General features: G+C 44.2%; 1 protein-coding gene across 1 annotated transcript in view; it reads right to left on the minus strand.

Annotated features, from left to right (window-relative positions):
* Positions 1-27,063, minus strand: part of LOC308260840 (endophilin-A3) — a gene marked incomplete at both ends in the record, with an annotated part of 376,419 nt that overhangs the window by 193,639 nt on the left and 155,717 nt on the right. The window contains one exon of the mRNA XM_080692395.1: positions 17,843-17,962. Within this exon, the coding sequence (XP_080548521.1) occupies positions 17,843-17,962 (120 nt within the window). The remainder of the gene's footprint in view (positions 1-17,842; positions 17,963-27,063) is intronic.

Genomic DNA, 27,063 nt, shown 5'->3' on the forward strand with positions numbered 1-27,063 from the left:
GTGTGTGAAAGAACAGTTTTGGATGTATTTCACAAAAGCCAAAAGATGTCTCACAACATTACCAAATTTCTTCCTCCTTCCCATCTGACCTCCTCTTTCTCTGTGAAATAGACAGGTTGGGTCTCTGAAATCTCTCCCGGGTAGGTACTCTTTCCTAATTGATTTTTATCTCCCTGTCCTTTCTCTATATAACAGAATTTCTTGGGTATGTTTTAATTCATTTCTCTGCTAGTCCAGCATGTGCTCTGGCCTCCCTCCCACATCTTCACTGCATTTAGAAAGGATACTTTTCATTTCTTTTAGTCTATGTTCTTCTCAGCCTGTGCTGTCTCAGGAGCCTAAAGGTGTGTGTGTGTGTGTGTGTGTGTGTGTGTGTGTGAGAGAGAGAGAGCTGCTGAGGATTGAACCTAGGGGCATTCTACCTATAAGCTACACCCCCAGTTCTATTTTATTTTGAAACAGTTTTCACTAGGTTGATGAATATCAACACTTGCTGACTCTGTCTTTGAACCTGCGATCCTCTTGTCTCAGCCCCCCAAGTAAAGGGATTACAAGCATGCTCAGAGGTAACATGCTCTGGGTTCAATCCCCACCACACACAAAAAGTGGTCAATCAGCCAGTGCTTTACGTGTCTCAGGTTGCTTGTTGTAGATCTGTTTGGAAGGAAAACAACAGCTAAGAGTGCCTAAAGAATTAGAGATCCCTTCTCTCTGTGATACCTTGCTTAAGGAGGTTAATCTGTGTACAACTGAATTCTAACTAGGTAGGAGTTGAACTGGGGACTGCAGGGAACCTCAGGAGGAGACTCATTCACTAAATCCCTTGCTCAGGGACCTCTGAGTGTTAATCCTCAACATTCTCCCCAGGTGCAAATAGAACAATAAGACTGGCAGGTCCTGTGCTCAAACGAGGTGTCCAATGAGGAGCTCTGGGCGGTTACAACAAGTTTCCTGTCTGTGGGGCAGGAGTCAGGCCCAGCAGAGATATGTGCAGTGTAGCCAGGACAAGACCACACCTGGCAGACAAAAGGAAACCTGAAGGTAGTAGCTTGAAGCTCTGTCAAACTCTTCCAATCCCAGGTAGGGGCCACTTTTCTCATTTAAAAAGTATTTTTACCCCAATATGATGTTTGTCTATAATGCACCAATAAAAATTTAAAAAAATAAAAACTATATTTGCAGCCGGGCGTGGTGGCACATGCTTGTAATCCCAGCATTCGGTAGGCTGAGACCGGAGGATCACAGTTCGTGGACAGCCTCAGCTACTTAGTGAGGCCCTCTGCAACTTAGTGAGACCCTGTTTCAAAATAAAGAATAAAAAACAGAGCAGGGGGTGTAGCTCAGAGGTCGAATGCCCCTGGGTTCCATCCCCAAACCCGAAAAAAAAAAAAAAAGTACATTTGCTGCTTCTAAAAAAAATTAGAGTAAAAATATAAAAATCACTAAGCTGAAAAACTGAGATTTCCTACACCTCATCCTCTGAACCTAGAAAAGAAGGTAATGTTTAAGAGATTTATTTTTTTTAGGTTTCTTATTCTAATAAAACAATAAAAATTGGTGAGGTATTTTTTTAACTTGAAAACTAAAAGTGGAATAGTTTAAGGCTCAAAACTAAGAAAAAAATATGCTTTAAAACATTTCAGTTAGAGGTCTGCACAAAATTTATGGCATTATAAACCCATGTCTTAAAATGAGTTGAATTGGGGACACATTTTATATTATAAGAGCGGCATCCTATAATGGGGCAGGAAATAAAGCTGCTTCAAGTTAGAACGTAAAATCGATTCAGCTTGCAAAATATGCTAGTGGTAACACTCTCCCTGCCAACAACAGGGCATACTTTCTGTCATAAAAATATTTGGGTGTTTGACATAACTACTCGGATTATAATGTCCACCAACACATTCTAGCTTCTGAGTGTGTTGAAAATGCGAAGACCACGGGTCACCAGCCTGGTGGATGCTTCTAGACTATGTTCGGCTTTTAGAATGTGTGAAACATCATGGGGTCTCTTTTTACAGACTGCCAGGGAATATTAAGAAGTTCCTGCAACATCTGACTTGGAATCATTTTATCTCATACTTCAGTGTGGCAAAGAAGCCAAACATTTAAGGCCTACCTACAGAAGCAACATTTAATTGTAAGATGCTTCTCTGCATGTTACTTTTTGTGGAGTGGATATTTTCACGTTGGTTATTTGTGTTGATGCAACGTGATGTGGTAAGAAAGTGAATGTGTTTTCTCTTGAGAAAGACCTGGGTTTGGGGTTTTGGCATCATTGCTGACTTAACCATGTGTCTTGGTTAAGGTCATTACCTCTACCAGACAGTCTAGAAGGACTCTGTCCACTTCCTGGGGATGCTGGGTTGTTGTTTTATAGCTGTTTCTTTCTATTATGTAAGGTTTTAGATGGCTATAAGGTAAACAGTATAGTATAATGAACCCAGCCCATAATCAGCAACCGAAGGCCAATTTTACCACACCCACTACCCATTCTTCCCATTATTTCGAGGCAGACGCAAAGCGCCTTATTCTATCACTTTGGATTTGAATATGAATTTATAAAACAAACTTTTAAAACATATTCACAATACCACTTTCATACCTCCAAAATGAACAATAAAATGTTAATTTTCTAATTTTCTTACAAATGTCATCAATGGTATGACAGTTTTTCATTTGTTTACATCAGGACTTAAATAATGGTCCACACTGTAATTGGTTAACATATATATTTAAGTCTCAGTTTTGGGGGGTTCTGCACCTGGTTTTCTTTTTCTTTTGTAATGTATTTGTCGAAGAAACTGGGTTGTGCGGCTTATAATAAAGTTTCCCGCTGTGTGGGTTTTGTGGATTGCAAACTCATGACTTAGTTTAATATATTTCTCTGTATTTTCTATATTCTGTAAATAAATACTTGGATCTGTTGCTCTGATTTTTGAGCAGCTTTGGAATTACAGAAGACAATACTTGATAGGTAGTATTGTGCTTCTTTCTTCAGGCCACATATAACATTTGGTTGTCTCTTTTTGCAATATGAGCAGCTGTTGGAATTCAATGCATAGCCCAATCGGTTTCTTCAGTTGCAAGATAATGGTGCTCTCCTATTGTATTATCTTCTTTATTTATTAACTAGAACATTTCTGTAAAGACAAAATTTCCTTAACCACTGTTTGGTCAGTGTGTGTGCGTGCGTGTGTGTGTGTGTGTGTGTGTGTGTGTGTGTGTGTGTGTACAGTCGATATTGAGAAGGGAGAATAAATGTTTTTCCTTTTGTCTTCAATGTAATAAGTTGCTTCCCTGGTACCCACAGTGGATATACTTCAATTCTTTGCAGTTTTTATTTTTATCTGTACTTTCATTTTATTTTTACTGATGCTCAGACTGTTCGAATTTATGCTCATGAGAGTTTCTACAAGTTGGCATCTGAGCCCTCTGGATGAGCCTGTGGTCGTTGTGACAGTGCCTTTGCTACCTGTTAATTACATGATGATGGAGGCTAATTGTACACATTTCCACTTCCAAACATGAAATAAGCCATTTTCCATGGAATCTGCTTCCTTCAGAGTGGAAAATGGTACTTAGAGACCATGATTTGGGCCCTAGGGGAGCTCACTGCTATTAAGTTGCCCCTTTGGTCTTATATTTAGGTCTTTTTAGTAGAAAGGTCTAGAATTTGTCTTTTTTTTTAGATAAAACATCTCAAAAGTTTTCTTTTTACTTTTATTTGACACTAGGGATTGAACCCAGGAGAATTCTACCTCCAAGCTACACCACTAGCCCTATTTGTTTATTTTTGAATTTTGAAACAGTCTCATTAAGTTGCTAAGGGTCTTGCTAGATTACTGAGGCTGGCCTAAACCTGCAACTCTCCTGTCTTAGCCTCCAAGGTACTATAATCTTTCATGGGAAAGATAAGGCTTAGAGTTAGGCTTTTAACTAGATGCATTTGCATTTAATATATATTTTATTACATCATAATCTTTGTGTGTGTGTGTGTGGTACTGGAGTTCCTGGAAGCCCTTCTATCTCTGGGCTACACTCCCAGACTTATTTTATACTTTTTTATTTGGAAACAGGGTCTCTTAAGCCAGCGCAGCTGGCTTCGAACCTGTGCTATCCTCCTGTCTCCGCCTCCCAAGTGTGGGGATTACAAGAGTGTGCCACCACACCCGGCGTCATCATAATCTTTTAATGAAATTTAGATACATTGAGATAGTATCTGTCTCAATGCAACATAAGCCTTGTTCAAATACAAAAATTTTAGTTGGAAACACTGCCTTTTCTTTATCTGTTGTTTTGTTTATTATTGGTACACCGTAATTATATATCATGAGGAAGTTAGGCATACAGCCCTCAGTTGGTGTCCTCCCATCCTCCACCTCACTCTCTCATCCTCCCCATGCACTGTATTTATATCTGCACTGATGATTTTGTGTAATTACACCACGTCCACTAAAGTATTTTCCTCGCTGAGTCCCCTTTCCCACCTCCCTCTCTTAGGCTCCTCCATCACTCTACTAGGACTTTTCCTCCTTTGTCTAGAGTCCCATTTGTATCCCAATTTTTCCCTAGCTTCCATGTTTGAGGGAAAACATCTGACCTTTCACTTTTTGTGACTGACTAATCTCACTTAGCATAATATTCACCAGTTCTATCCATTTTCCTGAAAACGTCTTTATGCCTGAGTAGAATTCCATTATGTGTATATGCTGTAACTTTCTAATATAGTTCATCTGTTGATGAACATCTAATCTGGTTCCATATTTGGGCTACTGTGAATTGTGCTGCTGTTAATATAGATGTGCATGTATTACTATGGTAGTCTAGTTTTAGTCCCTTTGGGTAGATTATCTAGCAGTGGTATAGCTGAGTCATATGGTAGGTTGATTCTTCTGAGGAATTTCCACGCTAATCTTCAAAGTGGCTGCACAAATTTGCAGTCCCACCATCAATGTGTCAGAGTGTCTACTTCCCCACGTCCTCAACCAGCATTTACTGGTATGTGTTTTTAATGATTGCCATTCTAACCGGGGTTAGGTGAAACCTCAGTGTAGTTCTGATTTGCAGTCTCTCCAATTGCTAATAATATTGAACATTTTAAAATATATTTATTGGTCATTTGTATTTCATCTTTTGTGATGTGTCTATTTAGTTTGATTGCTCATTTTTATTGGCTTACTTGTTTTTTGTAGCAGTAAGTTTCTTGAGTTCTTTGTGTATCCTAGATATTAGTATCAGAGGTATCAGAGGAGTAGTTGGCAAAGATCTCCCATTCTGTTGGATCCCTGTTAAGTTTTTCATAGTTTCCTTTGTTGCACAGAAACCCTTTAATGTAATACCATTTATCAATCCTTATTTTAACTTCTTGTGCCTTTGGGGTCTTATTGAAGAAGTTTTTATCAGTGCCTATATGTTAAAGCATTGGTCTTATATCCTCTTCTCTTCTAGTAACTGAAAAATCTCTGATCTAATTTCTCTTCTTGTTCTTAATTAGAAAGGAAAATTCATTCAACTATTTTGACCTCTGAAGAATTAAAAACCTGCTAGCACTAAACCCCAGAGGGAAGGAATTAAGAGAAGAACTCATCCAAAAGGGCTCCAATACTATCCTTGTTGGTGGTCGGCCGTGTGGAAAGGGTTGAGAATTGGAAGCAGATCTACCAGTATCCAAAAACAGAGAATTATCTGATTCTCTGACCAAATCCTTGGACTGACAGTATTTGGAAGAAAGAATATTATCTTCTCACCTTACTAGGTAGAAGAAATACTAAAAAGAAATAAGAATAGACTTTAGTATGAAAAAGGTAATTAACACTTCTGAAGAAGTATGTTGTTTGTTGTTGTTGTTGTTGTTGTTGTTGTGGCACTGGGGATGGAACCCAGAGATATTCTACCTCTGAGCTACATTTCCAGCCCTGTTTTTATTTTTTATTTTGAAACAGGGTCTTGCTAAGTTGCAGAGGGCCCAAGTAGCTGAGGCTGACCACGAACGTGTGATTCACCTGTCTCAGCCTCTCTAGTGCTGGAATTACAGGTGTGTGCCACCATGCCCGTCTGTAATTTATGTTTTAAAGAGAATTAAAAAATAAAGTTTCAATTGGAATTTCTTCTAGTGTGGTCACTGCTAAAAATTGCTATTCTACATTCATAGGAACATACAGAAAAGTCACACCAGCCAGTTCTAGAACTGCTCTGACTCTAGTAGTAGAGATAAGACATCCTTGTCAATTACTCTCAGCCCAGAGGAAGCCTTAGGAGCATAAGCAAGGCTGAGCTACTGTCCTCCAAACATTCACGGAAAGATGGGAGAGCAAGAATCTCAGCTGGGAGGCACAGGGAATGCAGACATTCACTGAACAGCTTGGCATGCCAAAGGCCCAGCAAGGTGGAGATGGGAAGGAGCCCAAACATGAGGTCCAGTCTGGCCAGAGCACAGGACACACCAAGAGAGAAGAGGGATCCAAAGGGGACAGAAGAAGGGGAGCCCACACGCTGTGTGGGGTGTGAATGCCACTGGAGGGTTGAGCTATTTAGAGGAGGAACCTAGATGAAGGTTTCTGAAATAGGCTATAATCTTAAACAAGTTCACATTGGGCCTGGTGGTGCAGGCCTGCAATTTCAGAACTTGGAAGGCTGAGACAGAAGGACCACAGGTTCAAAGCCAGCCTCAGCAACTCAGTGAGGCTTGCAACAACTTAGTGAGACCTTGTTTCCAAACAAAAAAAATAAAGTAGAGCTGGGGTATAGCTCAGAAGTAGAATGCCCTTGGGTTCAATCCCTAGTACAGAAGAAAGAAAGGAAAAGAAAAGAAAAGACAGAAAAGAAAGGAAAAGAAAAGAAAAGAAAAGAAAAGAAAAGAAAAGAAGGAAGGCAAGCAGGCAGGCAGACCACGTTCATTTTGCATTTCCTATGTGCCAGGCAATGGAGTATAATCGGGGCTGCAGTGATGAGAAGACATTGTCCGCCCAAAGGATACAGAGGGCAGTGAAAAACAAAGGAAGAAATGACCCCTGTGCTGGGAGCAGAGGAGGGAATTCACGTGGGAACAGCAGAGTGTATAATGGCAGACTCGATGGAAAATACTCAATTAGTTCAAACCCAGCTCTAGGAAGGGAGACATGTGCTATGTACATTAATTTCCACATAACTCAAATGCATGCATGTGAGCTACCATACATACCGACTTTTAGAAATGAAAACTTGTCCAGGACAATCGTGCATGTGGGCACGCGCAGGACAATGGGCGTAACTGAAACTGGTTCTGGGAAGAGCCACCACTAAGGGCCACCCATCACCATCCTGGGCTGTCCCTGTGGACCCTGGAGACAAGAGCCCCAGTGGGACGTGATCTGACCCTCAAATCCTGTACTTTCCTGAAACCACTTACGATGCAGCATCTGCGCGGAGTTTGCTGTTGGGGTAAAGAAGTCGTCCAAGTAAGAATGCAAATGGACCTGGGTGCTGCGTGCCCCACACTCACCTCCTCTCTGCTCAGGCCTCCACCCGCCACCCAAGGAGGCTGCTCAGGCCAGGCGGGAGGAAGTGCCCTAGGAAGTAAAGTCCTAGGATGAGGAAGGATGGAAGGGTGGAAGAAAGGAAGGAAAGAAAGGAGAAGAAAGGGGTAGAAAGCAAAAGCAAGTTGGTATAGGGGAAGGTGACCCTAAAGAAGTAACAATGAAGCTGAAGGGCGAATAAGCACTGAACAGTAATCTGGAGGAAAGGAACTGGGTATAAAAGGCAGAGCGGGCATTCCCAGCCCTTGGTACAAAGCCTACAGTTGAGGAAGAGCCCCGCGAAGGGCCAGGAAACATGAGGGATTCTCTACGGACACCTGTCCTGGATCTTCCTGGATGGCAGTGCTGACAAAGCGTACCAGTGGGGCATCCTTGGCAGGTACAAGACTGTGCCCAGCTGCACTCAGACTGCAGGGCTACTGATCCTGTGGAGAAGCCCAGCCCACAAGTGCACAGAGAAGCCCAGGCTACAAGACAGGGTAGAAAACTGGGACTGTCTCTATCCCAAGGAAATCAGAAAGATTGGCCACTCTCCAGCAGTTTACGTAAGACACAGATTAAGAGTGTTGCAAAGGCAATTAAATATGGAGAGATCACAAAAGGCACTTTGGAGATGTTTCTCTCCCTAACCACAGGCATCTGCATGCGGAGCCACTTCCCCACCATCAAGAAGAACCCTCAAGAGGCCGCCCAGCTCCCCTAAGTGCAGATCCAAGAACACCTCACCCACAGTGCTGAGCCCCCACCAGCAGCAGACAAAAGCATCCACCAGCGACCTGGACCCACGGAGCTCTGGCTGGCTAGGAACCTCTTTGCAAACCAAGCCTGTGCTTTTGTGATGTGGGCCAGAATCGGCCAAACAGGAAACATTTCCAAATTCCAAAAGAGCCAATCAAAACATAAAGCCTCAAATCCCTTGTGGCAGGGAATAAGTTCCATTATTGCTTCTACATCCAGCCCTTCCAAGTTCAGCTTGGAGAGGATTGGGACGTCCTTTTTGCCTACCATGGCTCTCTCCTGACTGGCCAGCAAATCAATTCACCTTTGTTTTGCAACTCTCTTGATCTCTGCTTGTGCCCTGGTGAGGGAAAAACAGAGATGCTTCCGTCCTCTCCTCAATCTGCCTCTACTCCCCATCCCTATCAGGAGCCCAGGCTCCCATCTATAATCCTGCACTGTTTCAAGCTGGCAGATACTAATGAAACCCACTCTCTTTGGTATGCCTGAGGAAGAAAGATCAGGACAAAATAGAAACCTGCATTCCTCCAAGGGGCCCAGGCTTTGAGTAGCAAAAAAGTTATTTAATACGAGGAGTGATAAGAGTAGTCAAATCCAGAACTGGAGATAATCGAAGGTGAAATTGAAGGTTCACCTGACATGTGAGGCCACACTGTATGGGAAAGGCAATCAAAGGGCTCCACTGGGCTGGCACCGTGGTGTGCATATAAGGAGAGGGATAACATGAGTATGAATATTCACATGGCAGGGGACTGGAGATGCTGAAAGGTAACTGGTCACCTGGGAGGAACTGGGATAAGAGGACTGACATCCCTCTGAGGTCAAGCAGTCACCATGAAGTGGGAGTGAGCTTAGGGGAGTGGGGCAGAGAAGGAACCAAAGTTTTAGAGAGGCTGCAGGAAGTTAATATTCCTCAAAAAGAGGAGTTTGAAAAACAATAAGACACAGGTTGTACTCACTGTGAGTGCCTGAAGTGGCAAGGGGTGAACTGGGGTTCTGTTGACCATGAGAAGGAAAGGGAGAGTATGGGAAGGGGGTCAATGTCAAAAGATGAGGACAGAGGAAGAGTGAAGTCTGAGGGGTGGGCCTTCCTTTTTCTCAGGAGTGTGGATGGCAGAGATTCAGCATCAAAAATTATCTCCTTTCAAGGTGTTATCAGATTTTTTTTTCTGGTGGTGGTATTGGGGTTCCTGGAAGCCCTTCTACCTCTGGGCTACACTCCCAGACCTATTTTATATTTTGTTTATTTGGAAACAGGGTCTCTTAAGCCAGTGAGGCTGGCCCCAAACCAGCGCAATCCTCCTGTCTCCACCTCCCAAGCACCACCACGCCCGGCCAAAGTGTTATCAGATTTGAAAATTTCTAAGCAGGGATCAGCTTGGCCTGAAACAGGAGGGGAGATAGAAGACTCTTTCGTAGCATTCTTGACTGAAGGGGAAGTTGCGTGTGAGATTATTGGAAGTCACCACCTTATATCCACCATTTAACCCAGAAGTGATCACCAAAAAGAAATCACACAGCATCCCAAAAATGAGTGTAAGGAGACAGTACTAAAAGAGGACAATGTTCACGTAGTTCAAGAGCATGGATATGCCAAGCATGGTGGCACATGGCTGTAATCTCAATACTTGGGAGGCTGAGATGGGATGATTGCATCTTCAAGACCAGCCTCAACAACTTAGCAAGGCTCTCAGAAACTTAATGAGATCCTATTTCAAAACAAAAAATAACAAAAGGGCTGAGGTGTAGCTAGCTCAGAGAGAGAATACCTTTGGGTTCAATCCCCAGGACCTAAAAGGGGGGGGGGCTAAAAAAAGAGCTTGGATATCAGATCTCTACTAAAAGAATACATTTTTAAATTCTTGTGAAATAACTGATTTGTGCAAAGCTCAATGACAGCAAGACTCGACTCGTGGGTGCCAAAGTTGAGCAGAACAGCCTGACAGCTGTATGCAGGGCCATGTACTCACTCTGTGCCTGAGCAAGGCACAGAGCACACATTATCCCAGTTAGGCGCTCTCCCTCCTAACAGAATGCAAGCTTGTGTTCTCGTTAGATCGCTAAATCTTTGGAATATTTAAGGAACATAACTACATTTGACGGAGATTACTCACTAACAAAGGAATGAACTATTCAAACTCAAGTGGCTTGCTGCTTAAAAACATGATGCACACAGGCCAGAATCAACACAGAACCTCTCCTAGGTGGAGAATATGCAAGTGGCTCATTTTGATCAGCGAAGAAGACAACAAAACCCCACAAGCCCAAGGACTATGTCCATCCTCCTTTACCAGAAATTTCAGAAGTTGGTATATGCTTTCCAAGCTAAAAACTATTACATAAATAACTTGGAAAGCTCAAGTGATATTTCTGAGGCCTGCCAACAGCTTAACCACAAGGAAGATCCAGGCCAAGATATTCATGAAAAGTTCGGAAGAAGTTACTTTGAGAAAGATGTACTCCCAGCAAACAGATTTCTTCTCTGTAGAAAGAATGCATAAATCAATAGTTAAATAAGGGAAAGGAAAATTAGGTCTGGCATAGTAGCATAAGAAAAAAAGACACTTGAAAGAAGTTTCCGCATAAGACTATACAAAGACTTCATTACTAATGGATTATTGTTAGTACTAGTTTTAAAAATTCATTCAAACATTTCTCTCATACTTTTCCTGCCCACAGATTAGATGTAAAAATGCCTTAAATGAGCTTAAGGGCAAAGAACAGACACTTGGCTTTGCTACTGCCTGGCTGTGTGATCTTGGACAAGATGCTATTTCCCTCTGGGGCTCACAGACCTCACCTGAAAACCCAGCATCCCTACAGTTTGCTTCAGCTCTGAGAAGCTACAATTCCAGATACCTCTTGGGGCCACGCATCCAGTCCTCTGCCTGCCTGGCAGTGGAAATACAAGAAAACACAAATCAGCGAGGTGTTTTTAGACGAGACATCACTCAATAGTCAGTGACATATTCAAGAACGGAGAGGACTCAATTAGGACTCCATCTACGTTGACACCACACCACGGATTTTACACAGACTTTAATGAATAAAGAACTGTGTACATCCAAATCTGGGTATGACTACAGGAAAAGCTACTAAGATTCTTAAAACTTAAGATGTCTGTTTGAGGCAGGAGAGTGAAGGCGGAGGATGTATTGGAAGCTGGGTTTAAAGGTTAAAATATTAGCAGGAGAACATAGAAATGAACAACGAGAATCTGGAAATCAAGTGTACACTGGAAGTAAGGGCAAATCACCACTGTGTGTGTGTGTGTGTGTGTGTGTGTGTGTGTGTGTGTGTGTGTGAGAGAGAGAGAGAGACAGACAGACAGACAGACAGACAGACAGACAGACAGACAGACACTGGGGACTGAATTCAGGGGCATTCTAACTCTGAGCTACACCTCCAGACCACCAATTTTATTTTTTATTTTGCGTCAGGGTCTCACTAAGGTGCTGAGACTGATCTCAAACCTGTGATCCTCCTGTCTCAGCCTCACAAGGACTGGGGTTATAGGCATGCATCACCATGCTGGGCTAACACACCTGAACACTAGAAGAAATCTTGAATATATCAAACATGGTCAAGAAAAGACAAAAGAGATGCTGAGTTGGAGAAACGTTTACAGGTGAAAAAAAAAGATGGGGTATAGATCTAGAAAAGAACCTTTCTGGCCTGAAATCAAAGTGGTTCTTTTTATGAACAGCCCCACACTTACTTCACTGGGGTTGATCATGGGTGAATTTTAGGAAAACCAAACCTGTCAGTTACTGAACATAGCTCTGTCCTGCATGCTTGGAACTCGGTCTGTTGGCCTTTTTCCCTACCACTTGGTGCCATGTGGAAGTGGCAAAGCTGGCATTACACTAACATATGTGCACATAAAGACAATATGTAGATGATTTTTATAATAAGCACATGAAGTGCTAGCTTCTAAGTTACCTACTGTGTGATTCACCTCCTGCATCTCTCAGCAGCTGGCTACGAGAAGGATGCCTCTTCCAGCAAACCCACAATTCCCTAGACCCAAAAGATGCTTTAAAAATCTGTGCACAAAGTTTCCTAACCTTTTTCTTTTTTCTTTTTGTGGTAGTAGAGATTGAACCCAGGGGCATTCTATCTCTGAGCTATATCTCCAGCCCTATTTTTTATTCTTTACTTTGAAACAGGGTCTAAGTTGCAGAGGGCCTCACACATTGTTGAGGCTGGCCGCAAACACATGATTCTTCTGTCTCAGCACCCCAAGTACTGAGATTACTAATGTGCGCCACCACGCCCAGCTTCCTAACACCTTTTAGAAAGCAAATGACTTTCATTGAGTAACACTTTGCCTGTGAGGCTTGTACTTTAGGGTCTTCTGTGAAGAGACACTCTTTACCCTTCAAGGGAGTGAAGAAGATAAGGATGGAAAAAGACCTCATTGGTCTCCTTCCCAGAAAGAGACCTAGGCAGGGAGTGACGGGCCCCTCTCAAATACTGCCTTTGTCAGGGCAGAGAAAGAGAACAAAGTGCAAAACTGAGATTCTGATTCCTCGAACCAACCTGCTTTCAGCTGTGTGCCTGTGAACATTTCTTTAGTGGGATAAAACTCCTAGACTTCTAGGGGGGATGACAGAGGATCTACTCTGGATCTGGTGACAATATCTCTTCCGACCATAACCTGCTTAGCCAGTTGTGGAATATGTATGTATTTAATTATTTATACTGGGGGTTAAATGCAGGGTTATTCTACCTCTGAGCTACAACACTAGTCTTTTCTTTTTCTTCAAACAGGGTCTTGCTAGGTTGCTGAAAGTCTCATTAGGTTGCTAAGGCTATCTTCAAACCTGCAATCCTCTGATCTCAGCCTCCCAAGTCCTGGGATTATAGGCATGTGCCACCACACCCAGCCAAACCAGGACTTTTTATAGTGTCTTCCCAATACAGCCAGTGCTGAGATGCCTGCTCTAAGGCACAGCTGCCATTTTAACTCCAACATGCCTCATCTAGAGAAGAAAAAAAAAAGGTGATTCCTGCTCCCAACGAGGGAGGAATGATATGCTTTGAAGACGCTATGAGCATAGCTAATTCCAAAGTCCTGAAGGAGCTGAGAGAGAGCGGGTAAAGCAATCCATGAATATTAAATCATTCTTTGTGGTTTACTAATGTCTCCAAAGCTCCACTGACCCTCGGTGTAGAATGAAGATTTTCAGGAAAGAATATCATTTTCTAGATAGTGTTTCTGAAAAGCAGTTGAATATATGCTAGAGTGGAGGAACCTGGGATTTGAAAAGCAGTGGTCTTGGTTTTTCAAAGGACCACCTACAGGTCCTTGGGTAAGTCATTTGCACATCAAGAACTACTATCTTTTTGACTTGTAAAATGAGGTGCTGGAGCCAAAGTCCCCACCAGCTGTAAAACTCTACAGCAATCTAAGAACAGTTTACTGTGTGGCTGGCAAGACAGCCTCGATGATCAGAATGATCAATTAACTCTACAATGTGGGATCCTCTACCTGTGGTTTCAGCAGACAGTGCAGATCATGAAATCCAAGTTGCTTTGTGTTTTAGAACAGCTACAGAATCTGATGTCCAAAGATGCCAGACAGTGTTGTTAAATTACAGGCTAGTTAGCGTAGAAGTGAGACCAAGGCTGCCGGTATCCCTGTGTGCAATCGATGGCGCTGCTCCCCAGCTGGCCACCGGCTGGTCTCTCCACTAGACGCGGCTTCGGCTCTCAGGAGAATCCACAGCGTGGCTTTTACGCGTCTCATTAAATGCAGCCTACATCACAGCTGTGCTTTAGTGGCCACAGGGTTATTAGTTTTCCAGGCACCTAATCCAGGAGACATTTGAAGACTGACCTGAAGGTCCTTGTGAAAAATGTGCCCAGGATAAAGTTTTTTCAAAAGTCCCACCAGGGCTGTCTAAGAAAGCCAGTGCCCGCACACTTTCCACCTGCTTCCCATTGTGTGTGTGTGTGTGTGTGTGTGTGTGTGTGTGTGTGTGTGTGTAGAGAGAGAGAGAGAGAGAGAGAGAGAGAGAGAGAGAGAGAGGAGCATTCCACCTCCAAGCTACACCCCAAGCCTGATTTTATTTTAATTTTTTTTTGTTTTGAAACAGGGTCTCACTCAAATGAGTATTTTATAGGAAGAAACACCTCGTGAACCCACATCTGCCCCAACAATTTTAGAAGCCAGATTGCCGCCTCAATTGCATAAGCAATTGTCGCCCTGGCTTCAGGCCACTGTGACAGCAGACAGCTTCTCTGCATATGTGCGCGCCATCTGACAGCACAGGTCCTGCCCCAGTGCCACTCACATGGACCCTGCACTGACTTGTGGCGGGAATGCGGGCTACGCTGGAAAACTGTGCCACAGAGATAGAATCTTCGGAAGGTCTTCCCTGCAAATGATTTAGGGACAATCTGGGAATTTCTGCACAGGAGCAATGTGGTATGCCACCCAGCATACTGTGGTGTGTTCCAACGTGAGACAATTTGTTCCAAAGAGTACAACCGACTGCTAGACATTAGACCCTATATTATGTTGGATCCAATGACTTGGTTGAATCTCTCAGACATAATGATGTGTGAAAAGAGCCAGACACAAATGAGTATGTGGGGTGTGATTCCATTTCTATAAAATTAAAAATAAAAGGCAGCCAAAACGAATCTATAGCAGTGACAGAAATCGGAATGGAGGCTCCTTCTGACAGATGTGAGGCTTGCTGATTGGAAGGGCGCATGAGCCGTCTAGGTTAATGGAAGTGTTCAAGTTCTTGATTTGTGTAGTGGTTACATAGGCATAAGCATATTTAAAAGTTCATCAAGGCCGGGCGTGGTGGCGCACGCTTGTAATCCCCGCGCTTGGGAGGCAGAAACAGGAGGATCGCGCAGGTTCGAAGCCAGCCCCGCGCGCTGGCTTAGGAGACCCTGTTTCCAAATAAAAAAATGTAAAAATAGGTCTGGGAGTGTAGCCCGGAGGTACAAGGGCTTCCAGGAACCCCAGTACCACCAAAAAAAAAAAAAAGTTCATCAAGTCATCAAGTTCTGTGCTTTAAATATGTATGGATTTTATTGTATGTGTGTTATACCTCAATAAAAACTAACTTAAAGGACTGAATGTAAATCAGTGGCTGAGTCCTTGCCTAGCACACATGGGACTCTGGATTGCCTCTCCAACACTGAAAAATCAAACTATTTAAGATGTTGTGTGGGGTCCCCTGAAAAAAATTAAAAATACAGTTTTTTCCTTTAGCATAAACATATCAAAGATTCTCTGAATTGAGTGTTTGCAAATGACATGATTACTATAATAATAGCTAAATTGAATGTTTATGCTGTGCAAGGAAACTTATATGAAAACACCTCCCTAAGGTAAACACCATGCAGATATCCACACCAGACAAGAAAACTGAGGTGCCAAAAAGTAACTTGTCCAAAGTCACGCAGCCAATAAAATGGCAGAACTAGGATTTGAACCCAAAGCTGTCTGACTCCAGAGCTTTTGCTTTTAACTGATTTTAATGTTTTGCCATGTACATACAGGATAAGGGTCTTTTTGAACTGTGATAACACTAGATTGGTTCTGCCCTTTCCCCAGTGCCTGGAAGCTTCTGACAGAGGGCATCTGTGAGCTCCACATGAGGAAGAGGAAGGACCAGAGCTGGGCTGAGGGTTCATGTTGTCTGGGGCTTACCCTGCAAATCAGCAGGGCAGGAGGTGGGTGCTGTTACTGTCTTGTTTTCTTCAACCTTATTCCTTTCCCTTAAAAGTGTCACACCATGGGGCAGCCCAGAGCGTTTTTACACAGTACTCATTTTTTTTTTTTTTCTGGAGCAACATATCCTAGGATGGAATTTCCACAGTAAGATCTGCTTTAGACCTTTTGAAAAGACGAAAGGGGCTTGTTTCCTCTTTTTCTAGCGTTTATATTGTTATTATATTAAACATACCATATCTATGGGGCCTGGAGAAAGCATCAACCACTCTTTAATTATAAAATACAGAGCCTGTTATTTTCCAGACACCCTCTTTTCTACTTTACTGCCTTCTCAATTAGGTTCTGTTAAGTGCTCCTATGAAAACCTGTTGTCTCACATTGATTTCTGGATTAAAAGAAGCCATAAATTAAAGACCCTCCAAAAACCTATTGGCAAGAAAGGTACAAAGTGACTTAGTGACATTTTAGGCCTTGTTAGTAACCAGACCCAAATGCTCCATGATGTGAATACAGAGTAACCTTCATCCCAGTTCCTCTGATAATTACTTATGCTCCCATTTGTCAGGTAACTTGGAAACATGATCGAACACCAAGATTCTGAATTAAGGAAAATTGGTCTCCTCTCCCCAATGACCTGTGTTGCTCCTTGCCCACAGGAGACCTTTTGCACAACTGCTTGCTCAGCACCCCAACCCCCATGCAGAGCAAAACCTACCAAAGCAGGCCAGTGGGCAGCAGCCTTCAGAATCAAGATGAAGTCGAGCCTCCCTCTGAACTGGGATGCCATCTTGGGTAGCAGGCTTCTCGGTGCTCTCTGTGTTCCAGTGTCCAGCCTTCAGCAGCCTGCTGTGCATGACTTCAGTCTCTACCCTGCCAGGCACTGAGCTGGGTCCCTGCCCTGTTGTCACATCTTACATCCCCATGTTGGCAGACTGAAATCCTCAGAGCTGCCCCTTTTGAGTAATATCATTTACCCCCCCCCAACTAGGTCTTGCCTAAATCAAACCAGATCATGCTGGCCTTTGACTGCACAGCAGAAGACAACATGGCTGGTTCAGTCACCAACCTCTCAAGCCACCTGTGCCACAACAAGGTAACCACGCCTAATTCCTTGCCTCCACTTGGGCCCACAGGTGACAAGATCACTAACGTCCCATGTGACTCAAATCCTACGCCGGTTTTCTCCACTGCCCTGTAAGTTCAGACTGTTGGCTAGAAACTTTTGCACCTGGCAAAACTGACATTCTCTGTTTCAATGAGTTGTGAGAAATCTCAAAGACATGCAGCATCAAAAAATGCTGTTCAGGTGTCAGTTTGGGTTCAGAAAAGAAGGCAATAGCGATGACAAGCTGGGCACGTCTGCATTTCATCAAGCATGGAGTTCTCTGGATAGCCTCCATGAAGAGATTTAAACACACATGTACACACACAGGAACACACGGGAGCACGCATGCCCACAGGGATGTTTCTTTCTGGGAAGCAAGCTTGGAATAAAATGTTGGTGCTGACGAAAGAAATGAAGTAAGAGGACAAGGAAACACCGCTTAATTAGAAAATGGAAATTGGGGGTCATTTCAGCACGGAACAGTAAATTTGATGACAATTAAAAGAATGAGTCAATGGGTCTTCTTTCTGGTAGAAGTAAGAAAAAGTGATTCTCATGCAAATGCCCTACGGAAGCCAGAACTGCACACGATGTAGGGAATTACATGCCAACGTGGGTCATACCAATATGGATCATGGGATCTTCCAGAAGTGTCCTGGGTCTATTGTACTAGTACTGCCCAGAGGAAGATATAATCATTTTGCAGGTGTTTTTGAGACACGGTGTCCTGTCCAGGCCAAATGGCAAAGCCAAAGGTTGGTTCTTTTACAGTGTTCTTACCTGGTCGTCATAGCGATAGGTGAGGAACTGCTCACCCGTTGTATCTTCAAGGAAACTTCCTTGAGGAGACAGTGCAAACTCGGGAAGAAAGTAGGCACCAGGAGACTTCTCCGCTGTGGTCTGAAAGGCAAAGTCACCTGGTCACAAACAAGGCTCCAGGAGGGACCCCCTTTCCCCCAGAGACCACAAAAGGAGACTCAAAGCAGGGTAGTAGTAAGAGAAGCATGGAACCGCAGGTGGAATTTTTGAAGATAGGAGATGCTGAAGTATGTCTATTACTGGGCAACCCGTAAGACAAGGACAGTGGAGGAGGCAGAAAAGACGACCATGGGAGTAGAGCCCTTTAGTGGAAGAGGAATGGGACCCAGACTGCACTGGGGGTTTGGCTTTTGTAAGGATGGTGGCCCTTGGTCCATGGAGTCCACATCTGTCCATGAGTTTTTGCTGACTCCTGCCTTTGAGCCTCCACCTCCCCTGTGTTTACTCCTCAGACATCCTGCCACTGGGGCCCAGGGATGCCTGGTCTCTGCTTGCATCTGTCCCTATCACACCCTCACTCCTTCTGGCCTTCTTACCAGGGAGCCATCTCTCTCCTTCCCACTCCACAGCTGCTTTGTGCTGGAAGAGTGCTGTCCACCTTTTCTCCAAAACTTTGGGCAAGGTGGGCTGTCCTTGGCCTGATATAGAGAAAACCTTTTGGAGTGTCTTTTTGTAAAAATACAATACCCTGTTACTGGAGTATTTGTTTGCCAATGTTTCTACAGTATTAAAAAAAAATAACAAATCTTTCTTAAGCTCCAATTAGCTTCTTTTCCCTTCTGCTTCAGTTCAGACTGGTAAAATGATATGCTGGCCTATCCCAGGTTTCTGTCTCTTCCAAGGCCCATTTTAGCACTGCGTTCTAGAGCTCCCTTAGGTCTGAGGATGGCATCCCCTGGCTCTACATCTCTCACAATAAGTGCCAATTGCAGGTCCTGGTGCATGGGACTGAGAAATGGAAAACTGAGCAGCACCACCTGAGCCATACGTGAAGGTCCTGCCCTCCACACCATCCCTGCTACCCTGCGAGAGTACAAGGGCTAGTCCCTGGGCTAAAAAAGGAAGGTGCTGATGGTCAAGACATCTCTGCCCAAGAGCAATGGGCCTCTTCAGACTCATTTAGTGTCCATATACACCAGATCTCAGCAGACCCCCGCTGCCTTGGGAGACAGCGAGCGCCCATCACTAAAGGTCAAGTAGAGGCTGTAGGGCATCTGGTAGAATTGCTGAGGAAGGGTGTGATGGCCTCAGTGCACACAAGGGGTTGGGTCATTTGACTGGGGTTACATAAACTCCCAGCTGCTCAGAAAAACTTCATTCCCATTCCACTTTCCCTCTTTAAGAGTCTTAGAAAAACTAGAAGATCTTTCAGGAGAAATAGCAGAGTCCACTCTTGCTTCCAGAAAGCAACCACTGGAAGAAATACACATGTGACATTTCCACCCAGATGGGAGGGAACCTCCCAATGGTCAGACAGACTCAGCGGCATGTGGCTCCTTTACAGGATGGGATGACCACAGAGGTCAGACCCTTAAGTAGCAAGAGTGAGAGGGAAGATGGGGGCGAGAGGCCAGCTAGGAAGTACAAGATCTTCCCAGGGCTCAGAGCCAGGGCCTGGAGAGGAGCTGCCAAGATGCATCTGCTCCACCAGCCACCATCCACAGCTGCTGAGCCCCAGGGCGGGGCAGAGGAATCCAGACGGCACCTCTGGGGCTCCAAATCCAAGACATGGGGATACAGCTGTGTCTCCCACCACCACCCCAGCTGAAGGCTTAGTCTTTGGCAGGAGTAAGTAAATATGGGCTAGCTCTTCAAGAATAGTATTTCAGTGTTCTAAGCCTCAGTCCATACCCTGCAAAGGATCAAGAATAACCACCAGGACCGGTTTTGATTGATTATAAAATTGTGACATAATAAGTATGTATTTGGTCTCTGACAGTTCTGACATAGAACTGCTGTCTCAGTCAACATTCTCACTACTGTAATCCAAACAACTGACCAAACAACTGAGAGCAAGCAAGATTTATTGGCTCACAGTTTTGGAGATTTCAGGCTTCGGACCATGTCAGGCTGAGACTACAGAGCTCAGGGTTATGATGGCAGGAATAAGAGAGAGAGAGAGATAAAGCAAGGCTGCTCTCACATCATGGAGGCCAGAAGAAGAGAGAGCAAGCAAGGCAAAGACAAAACCACAGTCCTCCATGCCACACCTCCATAGATGTATCTCCTCCAGGCACACCCCATCTGTCTAAGTTACAACCTAATAAATCCATTTCATTATTCCCACAATTATATATTCACTGATTCATGACATCAACTCTGAACATAAATACATGAGCTCTTTGAGGGAACATTCTATAACAGCTGCTAAGCCCTTTCTAGGAGGCTAAAGATATAGCTCAGTGGCAAAGCATTTGCCTAGCATGTGTTGAGGCCCTGGATTCAATCTTCAATACTGTGGGAGAAAAATCTCTTATAGATGAGGATATTTGTGGAACTTTCATCCTAATATTTAGTCTCTGTTCCTGGCTCCTGACACAGAGCTCATGACACCTTTGTGTGACTGGCAGACGCATCTTTCATTCTAAGATGGTGCCTTATGGGGGCCCCGGGATTGCTACAGGATAGAGATGGTTGGGACTAACCACGCAATTAGATAGTTGACACTTTCAGTATCATCCCAACCTCCAGGAAGGGACAACAGTTGAAGATACCAATGAGCAAAGGGTCATCTACTGTACCTGAGTAATGAGGCCTCATAAGAATCTAAAAGACTTGAGTTTAGGAGCTTCCTGGTTAGTGAAATCCTTGGTTGCTATTAGGTATGCCTCTGATTCCCTAACGTAGGACCCTTTCAGACTTCACTCTATGTTTTCCTCCATCTGATTGTTCATCTTCAGCCTTTGTTGTACTATTTATGAATAAACTGATAAACATAAGTGTTTTTCTTACTTGTAAAGTTATTCCAGCAAGTTAACTGAACCCAAGGAGGGATGGTGGGAGCTTGGAGTGACAGACGGTGAGTCAGTAGCACTGGTGACAACCGTGACTTGTGACTGGCATCTGAAGTGGAAGGAAGCCCTGTGGGCCTGAGTCCTTATCCTGTGGGGTCCGAGCAGACAGTATAGAATAGAGGAGAGGATGCCTACTGTTGTCCACTGGAAAAGTGGTCAGTGTATGGGGCACTCCTCCATAAATTTGATGTCAGAGTGCCATGTGGAAAAGCGAGTGCAGAGGAGGAAAAAGCACTTTGGGTGTTTGTTTGTTTGTTTGTTTGTTTTTCCTGCCTCTTAGAATGATGGGATGGGGGGAGAGGGAAGCAGAAGAGAGGTAGGTATTTCTATAATGGGTAATGGGACCTATGTACCTCAAAAGTCAAGAAATCCCAGTTAAACACAATGTGGTCCCAACAGATCTGAACAAATTAGGCAAAAGCTAAACACCTAAAAGATAAAACCCTGAGATGCTATTACTGAACTCTTCCCTTGACACCAGCGGTCAGCAAAGGCCTTTTCAGGTCTCTGCCAGGAACAGCGACTCACAGGTAGGTTGATCTCTAGTCACGGAAACCAAGATCTGTAGGGGACAGTTCGGCATAAGGATGGGTGGTCTCTTTAAGAGAAAGCACTTCGTGAGTCTAGCTGGTGCCTCCCAGGGAGAGCAGGCAGGAGCCCAGGCTCAGAGCCAGCAAACTGTCTACAAGGAAGACATCTCTGTGGAGCCACGGGCAGCCATTCCTCCTGGTCAGGATGGCATGTGTATCTTTACAGTTCAAACCTTTTAAGGCCTATTAATTTTGGATCTGGAGCGTCCCACAGAGGATCCTGTGTTGAAGGCTCAGTCCCCAGTACAGCAATGTTCAGAGGTAGGAATTTGAGAAAGTGATTGGATGATGAGGGCTCTGATGTCATCAATGGGTTAAAACATTGAGGGATTCATAGTTGAATGGACTATTGGAAGATGGTGGAAACTGCAGGAGATGGAAGCTGGTTGGAGGGAAATATGCTCTTGGGAACTATTATCTGATCCCCAGCACCCATCTCTCTCTCTCTCTCTCTCTCTCTCTCTCTCTCTCTCTCTCTCTCTCTCTCGCTCGCTCGCTCTCTCTCTCTCGCTCTCTCTCTCTCTCCTTCCCTCTCTCCCTCCCTCCCTCCCTCTCTCTCACTCGCTCTCTCAGCCCTGACAGCAGGCAGGACTGACATAATCAAGTGAAAATATCTCCCAAGAACAGAAGATTTCACCATCAATCCCCTGAAAAGAGGAATACTGAACATGAAGCCACCCACTCTTCCTCCTCTCGACCCTCCTGCAGCGCTCAGTGCTGGCTCATCTCTGGAAGACCTGCAGTAATTGAGCTCCTTGCTGGAAGCCCACTGCCCCACCCAGCGCCCTGCTGCCCCATGTCTACACCTCCCCTCCCTCGTGGCTCTCCTGAACAGCTTGCTGGCATCTCACAGGGATGATGTTACAATATGGCTGTTACTCTGAGTAGGGAGTGGAAAGAGAGCCTTCCCTTGCCAATGTACACAGCACAGACCCTCTTTTGCTGGGGCCTTCTCCCCTTCAAAAACAAAACCACATTTACGAGTGTATTTTTCAAGACCTGTAAGTAAGATGAGCCACTGGAAACAGCCTCAATTTGCAAAATGTCACATGGAAATACATCAGCCTTAAAACACCCTGGGAGAAAACTGGACATCTCATTCCACAGACAGTGTCCTACTGCTGGAGAGAAAGCCAGGTGCTCATCTCTGATCTTGATAAACTGCAAACTCCCTCCTTCCCCTTCTGCACCAGCCACCTGGGCGGGGGCCATGCTGTCTGGCTCAAGCTGCCAGAAAGGACAGAGGATTTCTGGGGGAGAGGGACAGAGTGACCACAGCATGGAAGGGTAGTATGGGGGACTATGCAGCAGGCACCAGCAGATGTGGTGCAACCCTGGTGGCTACTGGTCCTTCTCCCCAAGAACCCTGACCTCCCTGCCAGGAATCCTGCGCTGAGGGGCTCGCTGGGTCCAGGCGAGCCATGATACTAACATGAAACATGCATTTCCCATGGCCTCTTCACCACCAGTACTCACCACTGGCTCTCTGGCAGAGAAAAGGCATCTTTTAATTTGAAATAAAATTATTACTTTTATCTAAATTATTTTTAGTTATTTTTCTGTAAAATAAAATACTTACCTGCAAGTCAGATAAGATACGAAAGGGATAGGGGTGGAGAATCCCAAGAGCATGGAGTGCCCAAGTAATCCTTGGGGTCAGTCAACATACATTTACTAAGCACCTACTGTGTACCCAGCAGCGTTTCAGACCCTGAGACTTTAGCCTTTATCAGTACAGACAAGAGTCACTTTTCCCCAGAAGCTAAGATCCTAACTAGGGAAAGCAAAAAATGAACTTAAGAGAGAAACAAATTGTACACTGGGCTGGATAGAAAGGAGTCTGAAAGCACGGTGTAAACATGGAGGCGTGGGTTAGGGGTATAACTGTAGTTTTAGACTGAGTGGTTGAGGTGAGCCACCGAGGTCAGTGTTCTTAGGGAAAGATGCTTGCATCTGGTCCTATTAGGTCCTTCTAACAGGTGCAAAGTGAGCATGAAGAGAACACCCCTTCCTGACACCGCATTCCGTATGTGGGCTTTGTATTCTTTGTTGCCAAACTGGGTGACCATTCCCAAGTATCATACAAACCTGTGCATGATACTCTCATGCATAAATCTGCAACGATTCGGTAGAGAAAAGAAGAAGCGTTAGCGACTCTTCCCCATTCGGCAGTGAGACACCACCCAACCTGACAAAGTCCAGAAGCACATCCGGATATACTCATGTTTATTCAAGGTCTTTCTCACCCCTACAGCTTTATTCCTTTCAGGAAACAGCTCATCTGTGTGGCTGAAATCATGCAGGCTTTAAAAATGCAAACTTCCAAAAGAAGAAAGAGACAGAAATGTGCTGTTTGCACATACTCCGAAAAACATTTCTATTCGTTGTCAGCTGGTTTGTTTTTCTAAGGCATGCAGGGCAGGAAGTGCTCAGTGTGAACATGTCACAGGAACTGCGAGATTCACTGCTGAGATGCTCATGCCATTCAGAATTCTTAAGCAAGACAAGAGGAGAGAGGAAGACCACGATTTAGACCCAGGGAATCTTTATTTTTAATGTGCATAAAATCGTATCATCCTAATTTTCATAAACGACAGAAAGACCTTGAGGTTTGGCATAAAATATAAAGGACTTCTTAAAAACAAAAGGTGATGCTTTTATAAAATTAAGATACAAGCATCATGCTCTGGAGTGTCATGGTAACAAACCCATAAAGGAGTCATAAACCAGCAGAAGAAACTTAACATATTCTTCTTTGCTCAAAAGAAAACAGAAAAACGCAAAGTATCATTTTGTGATCCAGTGTGCTGGACATGATACCGGTTTATGAATTTAAGTTATATATGTTTGAAGAATAATTTAAAATTTTAATTACATATGGAGTTATAATAAATTCCCTTTTTGTTTGACATAAAAGTGTCACCTGGTTTTAAGTCCTGCATAAACATCAGATTCACCGTGTGAATGGTACCAGATACACGGAAGATCGTGTTCATAAACCAGATGCACTTGGTGACACCAGACACCTGTCAGAACTGGTAACGACTGCTCAATTGGAAAGAGGGCTGGTTTGCAGCCGAGAGCCCGGGGCTGAGAGAGCGAGTGAGCAGCTGTGTGGCTCTCCGCACAACCTTCACTGTCCCAGGTCTCATTCCCGGTGTCCTAAGCAAGGATGGCCCCGTCCAGGTGAGTGCTAAACCAGACAAGCACACCGAGTAAGCGCCACAGCTCCCAGGCAGGAGAGCCAGGCAGAAGCGGACCAGGCCGACATTCTGTTTCTCTAATATATGTATATATATAAAATTTATATGTATAAATATGTATTTTATATATTTAATTACCAACACAATACTTTTGGGATAAATTTAGATAACAAAAAAAATCCCCTGAGCAGAAAAATACCCCATGGTCAAGAGTTCTGGGAGTCACTACCTTTTGTTTAGGCAAAATCAGATCCAGGTCAGAAGCACAGCCTGGAGACCCTTTCACTGGCTCACAGGGCCCTGAGACATCTGCCTTAACTCAGAGATAGAAGAGCCTAGAACAACTTCAAGATAATGAAGTAATGCTGGGCTGCTGCGTGCCCAGGGTGGGGAGAGTGGCCAGGGGAGGAGGCAGCCTGTGGACTGTGACAGGCCTCATTTGCGCTCACAGAACCTCAAGTTACTCATTGATAAGTGAAGCTTAAAACTGCCGTCCTTCGCAGAACTGCCCCAGCTGTTTAATAAAACAAGGCACACTATAGTGTTTTTTGAGCCATATGAAAGCACAATAATATATAATACTAAGAATACAGTACTCACAACGTTCCAAGAACGAGTTTTTAATTTCTGCATTACCGCAAGTGTGTGCTGAGTACATTTCACATGCAGATACCGTGCTACTGCTCACCATCTGGATTTGGGTGTGGACCGAGAGAAGCAACCAGGCAGTGACAGAGCCATGTGGTATGTGCTATCCAGAGAGGGAACCCAGGTGCTACCGGAGCGGGCGGGTGGGGGGAACTGCCACAGAGGCCGGACCACCTGCCAGAGATGGGAGAATGTGGGAACTAGCCAGGAAAACACAGAGCAGGATGCAGGAACAGAGGCTCCTTGAATAACATGGGCAAAGGAGCCTGGAGAGAACAGGGCAGGTAGGTGAGCAATCACCACTCCATGGAGCCCAGCACAGAGCAGAGAGCACAGAGCGGGAGGGCTGGAGGTTGGAGAGGCAGACTCAGCTGCTCCTGAACCAGGCTGGAAGGCAGATGGCGAAGTGCACCTTCATCCCTCCGAAGCATTGAGGAAACGAAGGAGAGATAAGATCATTATTAGAGAGAGCAGACAGGTGAGTGACACAGAAGTTAGGCTCCTGTAACATTCTAGGAGAGAAAGTGGAGGAAATGTGGGTGGAGAGATGGAAACGAACCAAAAGTAACACCTCGAGACTCCAGTTATGAAAATTCTCCCAATCTACTTGAAATATTGAAATGAATGATAAAGTTTTAGGGGAAAAAATACCATCAAAACTGCCTTGAAGCCGGGCGTGGTGGCGCACGCTTGTAATCCCTGCGCTAGGGAGGTGGAGACAGGGGGATCGCGCAGGTTCGAAGCCAGCCTCACTGGCTTAAGAGACCCTGTTTCCAAATAAATAAAAAATATAAAATAGGTCTGGGAGTGTAGCCCAGAGGTAGAAGGGTTTCCACGAACCCCGGTACCACCAAAAAGAAAAAACTGTCTTGAAAAAAGGAAGAAAGGAAGGAGGGAGGAGGGAAGGAGGAATGGAGAGAAAGAGATCCTGATGGCTGTTAACCATGAACAAAATGGAATCAATATTTTACATTCTTCCCACGAAGAAAACAACAAAACCACAAGGTTTTAGAGGTGAGCTTTACAAAACATTCAAAAAATTTAAAATTCCAACCTTTAAAATATTTTTTGGAAAACAGTAAGAAGAAAGGCACACCCAACGATTCCTTTTGCGAGGTTATTATAATCTTGGAAACAAAACCAGACAAGAATAACACAAGAAGGAAAATCACATATTGGTCTCCCCTTAAATGAATACAAAGTTCCTAAATAAAATAAATAAAATGTAACGCTGTACAAAAATAAACCACCAGTGGGATCACGGATCAATACACTGTGTGAGAATCTAACAGAGCAAGGAAGATTAATGAATTAAGCTTCACGTGTCAGGAGACATGAAACTTAGAACCAGAACATTGAGCAGAGCAGATACAGTATGATCTCACTTCTACAGAATCAAAAACAAAGGATAATACCAGTAATATATTATTTAGGGATACACACTCATGTAGCTAAACTATAAAGATATGTAAAGGAAGTATAACACAACACCCAAATTTCGCCGTGGTTACTTCTAAGCAGAGAGGCGGATACAATAAGGAAAGGACTCACAAGTGACTCCGTAAGTTCTAATAACAGGCACAAAACAAATGATCACTTCCTTTAAACATGTTATATAAATTATTTTGTCTGTCGGGAGGCTGACACAGGAGGATCATGGTTTGAGGCCAGTCTCAGCTACATAGTGAGGCACTCTGCAACCGAGTGAGACCCTGTTTCAAAATAAA

The sequence above is a fragment of the Muscardinus avellanarius genome (assembly GCF_963383645.1).
Source record: "Muscardinus avellanarius genome assembly, chromosome: 3".
NCBI classification, from domain to species: domain Eukaryota; kingdom Metazoa; phylum Chordata; class Mammalia; order Rodentia; family Gliridae; genus Muscardinus; species Muscardinus avellanarius.